Genomic DNA, 18,092 nt, shown 5'->3' on the forward strand with positions numbered 1-18,092 from the left:
GTTTTGTTCCTCGTATCAAAAGTATTTTATTATCGACATCACAGTTATTGTAGAGTTATTAGAGATTAGAGCCGGTGTTTGTGTTCTGCATCTCTTCACTGCTGGAGATCTGTTGGAGTTTTTATCTGTTGGAGTTTTTATTTCCGGTGAGTAGTGAATCTAATTCCTCCAGATGTTACACAGGTGATATTAACAGTGCAGTAGATTATTTACACGGACGGATCATGGTATGAAGAGATGACTGCGGTAGCAGAAACTGTGTTCAGGGACCGCAAAAGCGAGAGAGAAATGATGTCCGCTGTCGCTGATGTCCGGCTCAGTGTCAGCACAGGGGCAAGGAGAGTTTCCCTGCTTTCCTCAGATGTGAAGGGACAGTTAGAACAGCACCTGCAAAGGTGTCGGTGGTTTTCATTTCAGTGTGATGGATCGGTGGACTGGAGTGAACCCTCGATGTTTGACACAGTGTGTGGATTATTTCCTCCCTGATTGGATCAGCTGTAGTTCAGCTTCCATCCCGAGATATAGACACTTGATGTACAGCTAAAAGCTCCTCTTAGTGTTAAATCCAATCTTAGGAAGAGTCCATGCTGACATTCAATTATAATCCTAATGTGTGTTTAACCATTAAACTGCTCTCTGTATGAACACTTAAACATTTAGTTACTCTAATTCTTGTGTGTGTGTGTGTATGTGTATATATACATACATACATACATACATACATACATACATACAATCTGTACACCAGGGGGAGTCCGCTTTAGTAATTTACTACATTTACTTCTTTACAGAATAACTGACCCTCTACCCAAAACACTGGAAAACACTAATGAAGAGATTGTACTGTAGAGTTCTGCATTCCACACTTTTAATTTTAACCATTAACCTGTTTTTAACCCCTCCCCCTTTTCCTCCAGTAGGATCGACACCGGCCATCATGCATCTCTGTGCAGGAGTGATATTACTGCTAGGTAAGGACTTTTATTTTGTATGTGTGTTCTGAGGCAGCATGTGCAGTGATGGGAATGTATAAATATCTATCTCTCTCTCTCTCCCCCAGTTCCCTGTGTGGTGCTGTCCGTAGACAGACAGAAGGTGTTTGGGAATCTGCATGAGTCGGCGTCTCTCCCCTGTACTGTGCAGTGCTCTGGTGAACTGACCTGGACCAGGTTTCAGAAGCAGGACGATGTTCTGGTCAGGTGTAGCAGCGTCTCGTGCTGGTCTAAAGACGGGTTTATTCTCTCTTATGAACAGTACCTGAAGGGGAATTCCTCCCTGACCATGCTGAAAGCTGATTACAGCCTTCGAGGACTCTACATGGCCAAGTGTGTCTCTGAGACCGTCTGTGAAGTCGTCTTTTCATTGTCCCGTGAGTATTTATACTCTACATTTATTATTGATCTACTGTGGAGAGTAATAATATGGAGTACCTAGTAGTAAACTAACTTGGAGACCACATGTTAGTTATAGCACTTTTCTAGACACTCAAGGCACTTCACTTATGGGGGGGTGGTGGTGGTGGTGGTGGGGTCTCCTTAACCACCACTAGTGTGTATCCTCCACCTGGATGAAGCAACCATATTGCTCCAGCACACACCAGCTATTAGTGGAGAGGAGAGAGTGTTGAAGCCAGTTCAGAGATGGAGATTATTAGGGGGTGATGGAGGAGGGTCAGTGGGGGAATTTGGGCAGGACCCCGGGGTTATACCCCTACTCTTTACCATAAGTGTCCTGGGAATTGTAATGACCACAGAGAGTCAGGACCTCGGTTTAACGTCTCATCTGAAAGACACTGCTGTTTTTACAGTATAGCGTCCCGGTCACTATACTGGGGCATTAGACCCACACAGACAACCAGCAGCGACCATAGTTTTCCCCAGGAGGTCTCCCATCCAGGTACTAAGCAGACTCAACCCTGCTTATCTTCAGTGGGAAAGCAGGTGAGACCTGCAGGGAGATACGACTCTGGCATTTATACAACAGCAGTGTTCTTGTATTCCATGTTCCTATTTGTGTACAGTTAATAAAGCTGTGAGGATTTGTTGTACTGATTTGATCTGTATAAAACACATTATTATGGCTATTATTATAACTTTTTGTTAAACCGCATCAGAACATGGGCTCTAAATCCCATTGAAGTGAACTGAACAGCACCGATGCTATTCAATAAGGAACTGCAGGGAAAGTGATGAGCACTAAACTTAAATATCACTTATATAATGTTATACAGTATAGAGCACTTTATTAGGAACACCTGTACACCTACTCATTCATGCAATTATCTAATCAGCCAATCATGTGGCAGCAGTGCAGCACATAAAATCCTGCAGATCCAGGACTAGAGCTTCAGTTCATGTTCACATCAAACATCAGAATGAAGACACAGTCTGATCTCTGTGACTTTAACCCTGGTGTGGTTGTTGGTACCAGATGGGCTGGTTTGAGGATTTCAGAAACTGCTGATTTCCTGCTGGGATTTTCACACACACACACACACACAAAACACTCTCTAAAGTTTACACAATGGTGTGGAAAATCAAAAACGGGTATCTGAGACTGTCATAGGCACAGACTCGCCCAGTCAGAACAGCCGAAGTTTGGAGAAAAACCAAGTGATTTATTTTTTAAATTGATTTTTATTTATTTATTTTTACATATTCAGTCTTCATCTGTACAGTTTGGGTGAGTCTGTGCCCGTGATAGCCTCAGGTACCTGTTCTTGGTGGAACCTGATGTGGTCTTCTGCTGCATGTGTACATGTGTTCCTAATAAAGTGGACAGTGAGTGTAGCTTCATGTTATTAATACACTGATGGTAATTCTGACACTCATACAGACATGTACATGTTCTGAGTATTTTCTAAAGGACACAGAGGCTAATACACTGTGTGGACCACAGACATGGAGATGCAGTTCCCACCAAAAGTATTGGAACAGTCCTTCACTATACACTGAAGACTTGGGTTGTTTTTTTTTTTTTTTTTTGTAATTAACACTTTTATTGATTCACAAGTTAACACAAATAGACAAACAACATATATAATGAATCAAACTATTTTAACATAAATCCTCACTATAACCCGTCCCCCTACCAACCTCCCACCCCACCCTGGTCCCCCCACGAACACCCCTGTGGTCAATAGAATATAAACTCATATATCCCAAAAAAAATAAAAATACACACAATTAAAATAAATAAATACAATAATCAAGTATAATCATAGACTAAACTCTAAATTATACTCTCCACCGCCCCTCCTTGAGAGTTCCCCAAAAATGCCAAATAACTGCTCCATTTCTTCCTGAAGGAATTCACAACTCCCATCCTTCTGCTCGACCCCTCCTCAAAGGCAGCCACCCTCCCCATCTCCACACACCGCTCTGGAAACGAGGGCGCTCCATCTGATTTCCATCCCCTTAAAATAACCTGACTACCAATCATCACACTGGTCAAAACCCAATCTTTTTTGTACCTATCCTCCAATTTTGTGACCTCCCCATCTCCCAAAATACAGAGTCTAGGGCAGAACGAGATCTGAGTGTTCAACACCTCACATACAAAGCTCTGCACCTTCCACCAAAATTCTTGGATCTTACGACACCCCCGAAAAACATGGGTGATGTCTCCATCTTCTGAATGGCGTCGCCAGCAGGTGGGTGTGTCTTTAAGACCGAGCCTATACAATTTAGAGGGGGTCCAATAGAACCGATGTAAAATCTTAAATTGTATAAGGCGCACCCTTGCGTCTCTAGATGCAGTTTTTATATTTTTTAAAATCCTAGCACACACTCCCTCCCCCAATTCCAAATTTAAATCTTTCTCCCATAATCTCTCGAGAGTGGTCGAAACTCCGTCCCCTAGACTCTGAATCAGTAAGGAGTAATACACTGATGCTTCATGCCCTCTTCCAAAAGCAGAAATCACCTCTCCCAGAGTATCTGCTGCTTTAGGGGGGTGCACGCTACTCCCAAAAATAGTACAGAGCAAGTGGCGTAGTTGAAGATACCTAAAAAACTGAGATCTGGGGATCCCAAAATGTTGAACTAATTTTTCAAAAGATATCATCACACCACTCTCATAAAGATCACCATGTGTATTAACCCCCCTTGTGATAAACTCTGACCAACAAAAAGGGGACTTATTAATACGTAGTTTGGGGTTTAGCCATAGGCTCGAGGCAACATTGAGATAAATGACATTTGGGTTTGAGATCAAAAGATGGATATGAGGAGATGGATCAGAATTTCATCTTTCATTTCCTCTTATTTACATCTAGATGTGTTACACAGTTCAGAACATGGCACCTTTGGTGACAGACCGCCCAGTTTTGGGGTGAGCAAAAGTATTGGAACAGAGTCTTATAGTAAATAACACGATATTTGGTTGCATTTCCCTTACTCGCAGTAACTGCATCAATCCTGTGACTCACTGACTCCAAACTGCTGGTTTCGTCTTCTGTGAAACCTCTCCAGGTTTTTACTGCAGCCTCTTTCAGTTGTAGTCCTGTGTTGAGGTGGAAGTGTGGTTTGGATCGTCGTCTTGCTGCATGATGAAGTTCCTCCTGATTAATTTGGATGCATTTCTCTGTAAATCTGCAGACAGAATGTTCCTGTAAACTTCTGAATTTATTCTGCTGCTACCATCATGAGTTCATCATCAATAAAGATTAGTGAGAATGTTCCAGAAGCAGCCATGCAAGCCCAAGCCATGACACTACCTCCACCATGTTTCACAGATGAGCTTGTATGTTCTGGATCGTGAGCAGATCCTTTCTTTCTCCACACTTTGGCCTTTCCGTCACTTTGGTAGAGGTTCATTTTGGTTCCAGAACTTTTGTGACTCATCTCTGTCTGACTCTTACTGCTGATGAGTGGTTTGTATCGTGTGGTATGGCCTCCTGTATTTCTGCTCTCGAAGTCTTCTTCAAACGGTGGATTGTGAGACCTTCACCCTGTCCTGTGGAGGTTGTTGTTGGTCACTGACTGTTGTTTTTGGGTTTTTCTTCACAGCTCTCACAATGTTTGTCATCAACTGTAGTTTTCCTTGGTCGACCCGTTCTGTGTCTGTTCCTCCATACACCAGTGGTTTCTTTCTTTTTCAGGACATTCCAAAGGGTTGTATTGGTTATATCCAATGCTTGTGCAGTGCCTCTGATAGACTTCCCCTCCTTACTCAGCTTCAGAATGGCTCGCTTTTCTCCCATAGACAGCTCTCTGGTCTCCACGTTGGTTTATCCTTTAATAACAAATACCTTTACAGGCAAACCCAGAGCTCAAACATGGATTCTTTAATTGTTTAAAGATTTGATCTAACAGGACACACCTAGGTAACAAACACCTGTCAATCACATGTTCCAATATTTTTGATCACTTGATAAAATGGGTGGTTTCAAACAAAAGGTCCCATGTTCTAACTTGTGTAACACATTTTAGGTGGAAATATCAGGAAATGAAAGCTGAAATTCTGATCCATCATCTCACATCCATCTTTTGATCTCAAACCCAAATCAGAATGGTGGAGAGCTCTCCCATCTCCCAGACCGTCTGCCCTGCTGTCAGACTGCTAGCTGGAAAACCACCACAGAATGACCCATGCATGTCAGGGTGGTAACCTCATCATCCGTCATCAGCAGTCGTCAGTACGTCTGCACTCACACGTTCTCATTTTATTTCCTCTCCTTAGCTCTAGAGATGACCCGTGTGATTGCCCCAGGTGAACCCATACACATGCACTTTCCCCTCACTGACCTGGTGGGGGTGAGTTTTACTGCCAGTGATGCTGTACAACCATCAAACCTGCAGATCTGCACCGTGGAGAAGGAGAAGATCCAGTGCAGTCCAGATTATAAAGAGAGAGCGTCTCTCCTCAACACTCTTCAGATTAAAGATGGAGACGCCTCTGACAGTGGGAACTACACAGTACGGGATAAAGTGAATGATGAGACTTTAGCCATCGTAACGGTCCATATGAGAGGTAAGAAAGACTTAAAAATCATCATATATATATATATATATATACGGTATGTTATATACTCTTGACCTGTGTCTTATGATTTTATACATTTTCCACAATGCAGCTGCCTCAAACAAACATAATATAGGACCGTCTTTCAGGTGCTTCGCCAAATTCCAGGTGTTTCCTCGCTTTGTTTGAAATTAATGATCGCATCGGTTGCACACCGGAAACCGGTACTAGCTTTCCTCTCTTTTCCTCTCAACGAGTCGGGGTGGAGCTAAACTTGTTAAGCTAAGCTAATCTTCTGTAGTGTTTCCCGTGTGCTTGTAGGCGTTCTTCTTCTTCACCACTTGTGGACCGACTAAAACACTTGCACGTATTTGCTGCCCCCTTCAGTTCCGCAAGAATCACAACCTCGGTACTCTCAGTAATTTCATCGGAATCATTACTAATGCTACTGCAGAAAAACAAGTACCGTCACGTTTTAACAGTGTTGGTACTGACTTGGTACCAAAGTATCGATTCTCGTGACATCCCTAGTGTGGTGTAGAGGTGTAGGAGTGTGTGGTGTAGAGGTGTAGGAGTGTGTGGTGTAGAGGTGTAGGAGTGTGTGGTGTAGAGGTGTAGGTGTGTGTGGTGTAGAGGTACAGAATCTCACAAAAGTGAGTACACCCCTCACATGTTTGTAAATATTTGATGATATCTTTTCATGTGACAACACTGAAGAAATGACACTTTGCTACAATGTAAAGTAGTGAGTGTACAGCTTGTGTAACAGTGTAAATTTGCTGTCCCCTCAAAATAACTCAACACACAGACATTAATGTCTAAACCGCTGGCAACAAAAGTGAGTACACCCCTAAGTGAAAATGTCCAGATTGGGCCCGAAGTGTCAATATTTTGTGTGGCCACCATTATTTTCCAGCACTGCCTTAACCCTCTTGGGCATGGAGTTCACCAGAGCTTCACAGGTTCCACTGGAGTCCTCTTCCACTCCTCCATGACCACATCACGGAGCTGGTGGATGTTAGAGACCTTGTGCTCCTCCACCTTCCGTTTGAGGATGCCCCACAGATGCTCAATAGGGTTTAGGTCTGGAGACATGCTTGGTCAGTCCATCACCTTCACCCTCAGCTTCTTTAGCAAGGCAGTGGTCGTCTTGGAGGTGTGTTTGGGGTCGTTATCATGCTGGAATACTGCCCTGCGGCCCAGTCTCCGAAGGGAGGGGATCATGCTCTGCTTCAGTCACACACGTAGAGGTGTGTGTGTGTGTGGTGTAGAGGTGTGTGTGTGTGTGTGGTGTAGAGGTGTGTGTGTGTTTGGTGTAGAGGTGTGTGTGTGTTTGGTGTAGAGGTGTGTGTGTGTGGTGTAGAGGTGTGTGTGTGTTTGGTGTAGAGGTGTGTGTGTGGTGTAGGTGTGTGTGTGTGTGTTTGGTGTAGAGGTGTGTGTGTGTGTTTGGTGTAGAGGTGTGTGTGTGTGTTTGGTGTAGAGGTGTGTGTGTGTGTTTGGTGTAGAGGTGTGTGTGTGTGTTTGGTGTAGAGGTGTGTGTGTGTGTGGTGTAGAGGTGTGTGTGTGTGTTTGGTGTAGAGGGGTGTGTGTGTGTGTGTGTGTGTGTGTGTGTGGTGTAGAGGTGTGTGTGTGTTTGGTGTAGAGGTGTGTGTGTGTGGTGTAGAGGTGTGTGTGTGTTTGGTGTAGAGGTGTGTGTGTGGTGTAGAGGTGTGTGTGTGTGTTTGGTGTAGAGGTGTGTGTGTGTGTGGTGTAGAGGTGTGTGTGTGTGTTTGGTGTAGAGGGGTGTGTGTGTGTGTGTGTGTGTGTGCTTTCAGTAAGTGCTTTATCCTGGTCAGGGTGGTGGTGGATTTGGAGTCTAACTCAAGAACATGGTGGGGAAATTCACTGTGGGAGGGTCACCAGTCCATAGCAAGACACCATACACACACGCACACACACACACACACACACACACACTCTCTCTCTCGCACACACTTGGGGCGATTTCTTGTAGCCTGTAACCTCTTATAACTTGCTGTGGAAGTGAGCGGATTCACGCGTCCTTCCTGATTTGCGAGCACAGAAAGTGTAAACGTCCCCACAGCAGGTGTTGTGTGTTTGTATCAGTGCTGTGTGTGTGTGTGAGTGTGTGTGTGTGTGTCAGGGCAGTAAAGATTACAGAAAGTGTAAACGTCCCCACAGCAGGTGTTGTGCAGTCTCGGTGTAATTGAGCGTAACCTCTCTGTGTGTTAATCCACAACAGTAAAGAGCACGTCTCCCTGCAGAACACACTGGATTGGGTTCTAGAGCGCTCAGAGAGCACATGTAGTTAATAAAGCAGGAAGTCAGTCAGACTACATCACAACATCACTCTGCAAGACCCACAGCAGTTCTCCATCAGTGCTGGAACGATCAATAAGAGCTCTGTAGATCTGTATCGGTGTCTCACGCCTCCTCTGGTGTCACCTACCTTTCTGTATGGAAGTCCAAATCAGCACACGGCTTTCCTTCACTTTAAAAGCACCGTAAGCCTTTCTGTGTAAATTCCACCTGCTGCAGCGTCCAATAGAAATAAAGTCTGATTGTGTTTGGAGTGTGTTTTTACCTCCTGACACTTTCATATGGATCAAACCTTCACCACATCAACACCCTTTCTATCCCGACTCAGTGTGTGGACGTCTTGCAGAGTCCTCATGTTGTGATGTTTCTGTTCTGTGTAGATGAACGCGTGTCCCAGACTCGCTCTCGAGGACGACGCAGTGCCCCTGGTACGTCTATAAATATATATATATGATATTGTCTGTCCTGCAGATTCCTCTGTTTCTTCTGTATATTTAGTTTTATATTTATTAAAAAGATCTGACGCTCAACTCCACACTAAACTAAATAATAAACTCCTGCAGAATCAGGCTGTAAAACACACACACACAGGACCAGTGTCCACACACACACACAGGACCAGTGTGCACACTGCACTGAGTCAGGAGATGTGTTGATGGTCAATCCTGGAATAATGGATGATGTAGAGGTTTGATGTGAAAAGAACAGAAGGCTGTAGGCTGCACCTGGGTGTAGAAGTGAAGAGAGAATATCTGAGAGAGGTTCTGCTGCATGTTAAAGTTGGAATCAGAGCCGTGCTTCATCACCACATGCTGTACATAATGTGTGACGCTGGAATGGGACTCACAGGGTCATTTCTCTCTCTGTGTGTTTTACAGAGCCGAGTCCAGACATCAAGCAGCAGGAAGGTGTACCAGTGTGGGGGATTGTACTGATACTGATACTGATGCTGCTTGTATCTGCGTTTGTGTTCCTGTTAGTGATGTATGTGCGTCTGAGGAGAGAAAATGAGCAGCTCCGTGAGAATGCTGAGAACAACGGACTCCCTCTCCTCCAGCAGAAACACTGTGCACTGAGAGCAGTAGAGAAGACGGAGTGTAGTGCTTAGGGTTTTGGGGGTTTTTAATGCTTGTACTCTATATTCTAATTCCCCCAGTGTAGATTTAAACAGCAGTATCGTTAATACAGTAGGACTGTAAATAATGTTTGTGTTAATGTTATTTTCACTAAAACATCTCACTAAAATTTATTGTGTAAATACTAAAATTAGCTGAAGAGAGCTAGCGTGATGTTGACCGCTGTGTGTAATTACTAAAATTAGCTGAAGAGAGCTAGCGTTACGCTAATGCTGTGTGTAAATACTAAAATTAGCTGAAGAGAGCTAGCGTGATGTTGACCGCTGTGTGTAAATACTAAAATTAGCTGAAGAGAGCTAGCGTTACGCTAATGCTGTGTGTAAATACTAAAATTAGCTGAAGAGAGCTAGCGTTACGCTAATGCTGTGTGTAAATACTAAAATTAGCTGAAGAGAGCTAGCGTGATGTTGACCGCTGTGTGTAAATACTAAAATTAGCTGAAGAGAGCTAGCGTTACGCTAATGCTGTGTGTAAATACTAAAATTAGCTGAAGAGAGCTAGCGTTACGCTAATGCTGTGTGTAAATACTAAAATTAGCTGAAGAGAGCTAGCGTTACGCTAATGCTGTGTGTAAATACTAAAATTAGCTGAAGAGAGTTAGCGTGATGTTGACCGCTGTGTGTAAATACTAAAATTAGCTGAAGAGAGCTAGCGTGATGTTGACCGCTGTGTGTAAATACTAAAATTAGCTGAAGAGAGCTAGCGTAACGCTAACCGCTGTGTGTAAATACTAAAATTAGACTAAGAGAGCTAGCGTTATGCTAACCGCTGTGTGAATACTAAAATTAGACTAAGAGAGCTAGCGTTATGCTAACCGCTGTGTGAATACTAAAATTAGACTAAGAGAGCTAGCGTTATGCTAACCGCTGTGTGTAAATACTAAAATTAGCTGAAGAGAGCTAGCGTTACGCTAATGCTGTGTGTAAATACTAAAATTAGCTGAAGAGAGCTAGCGTGATGTTGACCGCTGTGTGTAAATACTAAAATTAGCTGAAGAGAGCTAGCGTTACGCTAACCGCTGTGTGTAAATACTAAAATTAGACTAAGAGAGCTAGCGTTATGCTAACCGCTGTGTGAATACTAAAATTAGACTAAGAGAGCTAGCGTTATGCTAACCGCTGTGTGAATACTAAAATTAGACTAAGAGAGCTAGCGTTATGCTAACCGCTGTGTGTAAATACTAAAATTAGCTGAAGAGAGCTAGCGTTACGCTAACCGCTGTGTGTAAATACTAAAATTAGCCATGTTTACTAGTAAGCGAGCTAACATAACTAATATTATGACTTTGAGTTTGTTTGTAAATTCAGTTATTTATTCCTATTTTTCTTCACTCTTTGTTCTGAGAACAGTTTCCATTAGCATGACGTCACTGCTCGAGGGAACATTAGATGAAATATGTGGCATTAGAACTAGTTACTTGTCCACTGTCTGATTGTTCTCGAGTTCCTCATTAATCAATAACGTATTTCAGGAAAATCTGCTTGGTCTGTTTCAGTTATATCCATGTATTTCTTTAAATATCGTTCATTTTCTCGATTTGAAGTCTGAATGAATTGATTCTTCATCTGGTACAATGTTCTTGTCTGCTTTTATTTCTGAATTCTATGTGATGTATTTGAATAATGAACATTGTTGTACGTCGTGTCTTTGCAGTCGAGTGTGCACTATGGGGTCGTATTCGAGTTCAGCAGTCAGTGAGGATTTATTTTTTTTGTAATTAACACTTTTATTGATTCACAAATTAATACAAATAGACAAACAACATATATAATGAATCAAACTATTTTAACATAAATCCTCACTATAACCCCTCCCCCTACCAACCTCCCACCCCACCCTGGTCCCCCCACGAACACCCCTGTGGTCAATAGATTATAAACTCACATATCCAAAAAAATAATTAAAAAATCAATAAAAATACACACAATTAAATAAATAAATAAATAAATACAATAATCAAGTATAATCATAGACTAAACTCTAAATTATACTCTCCACCGCCCCTCCTCAAGAGTTCCCCAAAAACGCCAAATAACTGCTCCAATTCTTCCTGAAGGAATTCCCAACTCCAATCCTTCTGACCCCTCCTCAAAGGCAGCCACCCTCCCCATCTCCATACACCGCTCTGGAAACGAGGGCGCTCCATCTGATTTCCATCCCCTTAAAATAACCTGACTACCAATCATCACACTGGTCAAAACCCAATCTTTTTTGTACCTATCCTCCAATTTTGTGACCTCCCCATCTCCCAAAATACAGAGTCTAGGGCAGAACGAGATCTGAGTGTTCAACACCTCACATACAAAGCTCTGCTCCTTCCACCAAAATTCTTGGATCTTACGACACCCCCAAAAAACATGGGTGATGTCTCCATCTTCTGAATGGCATCGCCAGCAGGTGGGTGTGTCTTTAAGACCGAGCCTATACAATTTAGAGGGGGTCAAATAGAACCGATGTAAAATCTTAAATTGTATAAGGCGCACCCTTGCGTCTCTAGATGCAGTTTTTATATTTTTTAAAATCCTAGCACACTCTCCCTCCCCCAATTCCAAATTTAAATCTTTCTCCCATAATCTCTTGAGAGTGGTCGAGACTCCGTCCCCTAGACTCTGAATCAGTAAGGAGTAATACACTGATGCTTCATGCCCTCTTCCAAAAGCAGAAATCACCTCTCCCAGAGTATCTGCTGCTTTAGGGGGGTGCACGCTACTCCCAAAAATAGTACAGAGCAAGTGGCATAGTTGAAGATACCTAAAAAACTGAGATCTGGGAATCCCAAAATGTTGAACCAATTTTTCAAAAGATATCATCACACCACTCTCATAAAGATCACCATGTGTATTAACCCCACTCGTGATCCACTCTGACCAACAAAAAGGGGACTTATTAATACGTAGTTTGGGGTTTAGCCATAGGCTCGAGGCAACATTGAGATAAATCTCAGAATCAAACACCCTGGACACGCTTGTCCACACTGAGTGCAGATGTGAAATAACGGGGTGTGATTTACCTTCTCTGGTTAGATTAATGGAAAGGCTTTGCAGTGGCAAAATAGGGGCAAGAACTTCTTGTTCAATGCAGAACCAGGGAGGGGCTCTCTCAAGCGGAAGTGACCAATGAGCCAAATGTCTGAGACCAAACGCATAATAATAAAACAGAATCTTGGGTAGGCCTAGCCCACCCTTGTCAATCGGCCTATGTAACTTATTGAAATTTAACCTGGGACGTTTACCATTCCAAATAAAAGACTTCGCTATACTCTCAAATTGCTTGAAATAAGAAAGAGGGACATCTATAGGGAGAGACTGTAGCAGGTAATTGAATTTTGAAATACAACTCATTTTAATAACATTAACCTTCCCCGATCATAGATAAATGTAAAGAAGACCACCTGTCTACATCACTCGAAAACCTTTTTATTAACCGCTCAACATTAACACTAACTAAATCGGACAAATTTTTTGGAAATAAAATACCCAAATACTTACTGCCCTGTTTGGGCCACTGGAAGGCACCAGGCTGAAAGGCCGCTACAGGACAGTACGCTGTCAGAGCCAAAGCTTCGGACTTAGACCAGTTGACTTTGTATCCTGAGAATTTGGAAAAGGAATTAATAATTCTGTGGAGGCAAGGCATAGATCTAGTAGGGTCAGAGACGAATAATAAAATATCATCTGCATAAAGCAAAAGCTTATGCGCCACACCTGCCGCCACCACCCCTGGAGAATCATTCTCCTTTCTTATCGCAGCTGCTAATGGTTCCAGGGCAAGACAGAACAATAATGGGGAAAGAGGGCAACCCTGCCGGGTGCCCCTATCTAGAGTAAAATAATCTGAAATTAGTCCATTTGTTTGTACTGCCGCTACCGGGTGTCTATAAAGTAGCTTAATCCAACCAATGAAAGTATTCCCGAACCCATACGCTTCCAAAATCTTAAAAAGATAACCCCATTCTACCATATCAAACGCCTTTTCGGCGTCAAGTGAGATGGCAGCAACCGGAGACTGATCATTCGCTACTGACCACATGATATCAATGAGACGTCTAATGTTATCAGAAGAGCTACGGCCCCGAATAAACCCCACCTGATCTATATGTATAAGAGATGTCATAACTTTACTTAATCGGTTAGCCAGAATTTTCGACAAGATCTTTACATCTAACTGGATCGGGGAAATTGGACGATAACTTTTACACTCACTTGGATCTTTGTCTTTTTTAAGAATCAGACTGATCCGGGCTTGTGTCACGGTTGGAGGAAGCTTTCCGTTCTTTAATGCTTCTGTATAAACTTCTAACAGAAGTGGAGCCAGTTCTGTAGCATAAGATTTGAAAAACTCAGCGGCAAAGCCATCTGGCCCCGGAGACTTGCCTGTAGGCAGGGCCTTAATTACCTCGCCAAGCTCCTCCAGGGTTATCTCAGAATCAAGAGCATTTTTTTGCTCCGTCGTCAATTTCCGGAGTTCCAATGGTTCCACAAAGTTCCTAATATCTTCATCAGTAGACGAAGACATTGAACTATAGAGATCAAAGTAAAATTCTTTAAAAGCATTATTAATATCAATGGCCGAGGTAAAAATTTCACCACTAACAGACTTCACTGCGGGAATGGTAGAAAGGGCCTCCCTCTGTTTTATATATCTAGCCAAAAGTTTTCCTGCTTTGTCCCCCGACTCAAAGTATGACTGTCTTGCACTGAATAACCAAAACTCCACTTTCCTCGACAAAATAGTATTATATCTATATTTCAATCTGGTCAACTCTCTGAGACCATCAGACGACATTCGGCGCTTCAGCTCTGCCTCTGCAGTCAGTGAGGATTTAAACACTTCTCAGAGGTTAAGATTAATGATGGGAAGGTCGTGAGGTCAAATCCATGAGGATGACCTTTGACCCTCACCTGCTCAGGTGTATAAATGAGAGAAATGTGAGTCGCTCTGGATAAGCACGTCTACCAAATACTGTAAATGTAAATACATGTAAATTCTTACTGAGAGTCTTTTATGGATCAAATGAAGAATTGTGTTAAATTCCAGCGAGTGCTTGATCAGATTGTTCTCCAGATGTGCTGCTGACTCTGAACACGACCCTCAATGTGTAAAGATATTTAAATGATGTTAAGAGCATTTCTAAAGCAGTACTGTATTTTAATATGAAAAGTGCACTGTGCTTTTTATTAGAATGAAGAAATCTATATTCTCCACATGTGTTTTTCACTTTTATAAACTGATTTTATATAATATCGAGGCATATATTTTAAAAAAATATATATTTTAAAACCCTTAAACTGCATGTTTGTTAGCGGCGTGGTTGTGTGATTATTCGGTGTGTAAATCATGTGTTCTGTTAGTCTTTTGTTTTAAATGTGTGTTGGAACACTGGATCTCGCTACCCAATCTGTGTCTCCTGCCAGATTCGCACCACACGCGTGTCAGTCTGTGAGCGTTCCAGCGCTTGTTCCATTTCTACAAGAGATGCTGATTCTCACAACTCAACGCTTTATAAAAAAGTGTTCTTTAATGCTAAGACACAAACTCTTCTCTCAAAGTTCGACAGCGTGTTCATCCGAGTTCTAATTTCAGTTTGCGTGTGAATGATGTGAAGTTACTGAGATTCATGAAGCTTTAAATCTGCTGGTCCTGGCTTGATGATCCAGTCTCTGGGAGAGAACACACACTGCCACGCCCACACACTGTCACGTGATTCTCTCATCTGTACACGCCCTTCACTCTCTCCATCTCCATCTCCATCCACCTTTCATTTCTTCAGTATTATTCCCGCCGCCTTTCACACCGTCCTCTTTATGGTTCTGGTTTCAAACCTCAGGAGGAACAGAAGGTCGAGTGAGAGACGTCCTGCACGCAGTGTTGTGTATCTGCAAAACTCCACTTCAAGTTTCCTCTCCATACAAACATCAAAGTGCATTATGGGTATTGTGCCTCATTACGAGTAGAAATGGGGGAAATGCCATTAGAGTCATGAAAATAATCACCCAGTTAAAAGTCCTGGAGAAAATCTGGGAAGATGAATATTCCGAGTTGGAAAGTAATGGATGGAGAGCTGATAAAGAGCACAGAGAATGGGAATTATTGATCTAGAAGTTAGCCCTACAGTAGCAGTGCCTATTATACCACCATGATTATATCATTATCCTTCAGATGATCTTCTAGCCATGGATTACCCTTATACCACGGTCTTTCCACAATTATTAACGTTAAAGCTGTCATTGGTTTTAGAAGCACAAACACTGATTAGAAGTTTAACTTGACTGTTAATTTGTATTAGTTATGTCGTTAGATCTGGAATTTTGCCCGGTATAAATCAGACACAGATACAGTGGTGTGATGAGATTACATGTATTTGAATGAATTGACAGATATCTATCAGAGAGAGAGATTAAGTGTATGAATGACCTGCATCATGTGACTCTCAGCAGTCAGTGCTGTGCAGCAGTAGTGTAGTAAAACTGAGAGTTGAATTACTTCAGAAACAGTGATGTAACACCTCGATACTGAGAAATATCATGTAGCTTTTCACCAGCAAAGCTATTTTATTGTTCAAGTTGCAGACAGCTGGCAAGAATGAATGTGTGTATGACTGTCTCTGTATGCTCGTGTGTGTGTGTGTGTGTGTAGAAATCAGGTTTGTTTTGTTTATTTGTAAAAACGGAAGTGCGTTTAACACCGAGTGCACGTGCACGAGAAGTTGCATCATCAACACTGAGCACGAGCTGAGTTCAGACCTCAACCCAATAGAGATGCTATGGAATGACGTGAAGAGAGCCGTACACATGACACGTCCAAAGAATATGACCGAGCTAAAGCAGTTCTGCAGGAAGAATGGGCTAAAATTCCTCCTGAACGATGTGCAGGTCTGATCCACAGCTACAGGAAGCGCCTGGTTGAGGTTATTGCTGCCAAGAGGGGGTCAACCAGTTATTAATTCTAAGGGTTCACTTACTTTTTCCACTGCCATTTTGAATGTTGAATGAGTGTGTTCAATAAAGACATGAAAGATCAGAATTTTTTTTGTGTTATTCTTTTAGGCACATTATATTTGTCAATACCCCTGACTTAGATGAAGATCAGATCACATTTTATGACCAATTTATGCAGGAAACCATGAAATTCCAACGGGTTCACATACTTTTTCTTGCCACTGTGTGTATATATATATATATATATATATATATATATATATATATATATATATATATATATATATATATATTTTAGTTTATTATTTTAGTCACCTAATTCTTCATGAAGAAGTATATGTATTTATCTAATAAGAACTTTTATTTTGCTGAATGCACTTAATTTCAGTAGTTTTGCTCAGGTGTCATCAGCTAAGCTAATTCCAGCCAGCTACATTGGATATAAAAAGTCTACACACCCCTGTTGAAACTGCAGGTTTTTGTGACGTGAAAGAATGACACTAAGATAAATCGTCAGAACTTTTCCCCTCAAGGTGAAATTACAGCGTTTAAAAATTAAGTGAAAAACGTACAATAACCAGGTTGCATAAGTGTGCACACCCCGGAACTAATCCTCTTCAGGTCACCCCACAGATTTTTAGCTGGATTCAGGTCTGGGCTCGAGCTAGCTCATTCAAAAACACTGAACTTCTTTTGGTTACGTGTGCCTTTGTTGATTTGGACGTGTGCTTCGGGTCATTATCATGCTGAAAGGTGAAATTCCTTTTCATCTACAGTTTACTAGCAGACACCTCAATGTTCTGCACCACAATCCACTTTAAACAGGGGTGTGTAGACTTTTTTATATCCACTGTAGTATTGTATTAGCTTAACAAGGCAGTTTGTGTACCAGAGCATAAAACAGTTTATTCTAAAATAACGTCACTGAGATCAGAAACGTTGCTTCCGGGCGTGTAAGGAGTGTGTCACTTAAACTCCTAAATTCCTCCATGCTACATTCCCTGTTTACAAACAACACACGGCTGAATGAAGTCCATCCTGTGGTCATTTTCAGTGCTGAAGAAACGACACTTTACACTCTTAACACACAATAATTACTGCAGTGTGAATGAATAAGAGAAAGAGGAATGTTTCATTCGGACCTGCTCTGCACTTTATTGCACATGTACATTGTCCTGTAGAGTCGAGTTGTCATGGACGCAGCGCAGGTTTATTCGGGATGGTGTCTTCTCAACCCGTGATGTCACATCAACATGGCTGATCACGGCACCGCCAGCATTCCTTACATGACTTATACGAGTATATTAAATGAAGTATTTGTTTGGATGAATGGACATGCAGACATGTTCACCTGTTACATCTTTATCACTGACTATACAGATGGCTCTTTTATGGCGATAGTCATTAATCAGCTCGGTGCTGACGAATCGTCAACCTGGAGGCAGTCAGGTTCAATCGTTTTTACCCTTGTTATTGTTCATATTTATATTAAATACTAAATCTGTATATACCATCAATCTCACTGTATATGTAATTCTCGTTCACATATCGCTCCTGTGTGTAACGCTGGCTACAAACTGCAGTAATCCATCTCTTCTGTATCTGGCCCTCACTTTAAATACTCATGGGAATGAACATTTTTCTGTTGGAACAGTAATCTACCTCCAGTAGCCCTCGCGACACGGTGGTGGTGTTCTAACTCAGTGAGCCTGCTGCACTGGTCACCTGATCTTCA

At 42.1% G+C, this 18,092-nt stretch overlaps 1 protein-coding gene across 1 annotated transcript; it reads left to right on the plus strand.

Annotated features, from left to right (window-relative positions):
- The first annotated feature begins 237 nt into the window (after window positions 1–237).
- On the plus strand, window positions 238–12,775 carry LOC128599267 (uncharacterized). Its single transcript, XM_053610778.1, has 6 exons — window positions 238–395; window positions 921–971; window positions 1,170–1,369; window positions 5,683–5,973; window positions 8,664–8,711; window positions 9,162–12,775. Exons 1-6 carry the CDS (start codon window positions 238–240, stop codon window positions 9,389–9,391), a joined length of 978 nt encoding a protein of 325 aa, XP_053466753.1. The 3' UTR covers window positions 9,392–12,775.
- Window positions 12,776–18,092: the final 5,317 nt, after the last annotated feature.

This window comes from Ictalurus furcatus, chromosome 22 (assembly GCF_023375685.1).
Source record: "Ictalurus furcatus strain D&B chromosome 22, Billie_1.0, whole genome shotgun sequence".
Classification (NCBI taxonomy): domain Eukaryota; kingdom Metazoa; phylum Chordata; class Actinopteri; order Siluriformes; family Ictaluridae; genus Ictalurus; species Ictalurus furcatus.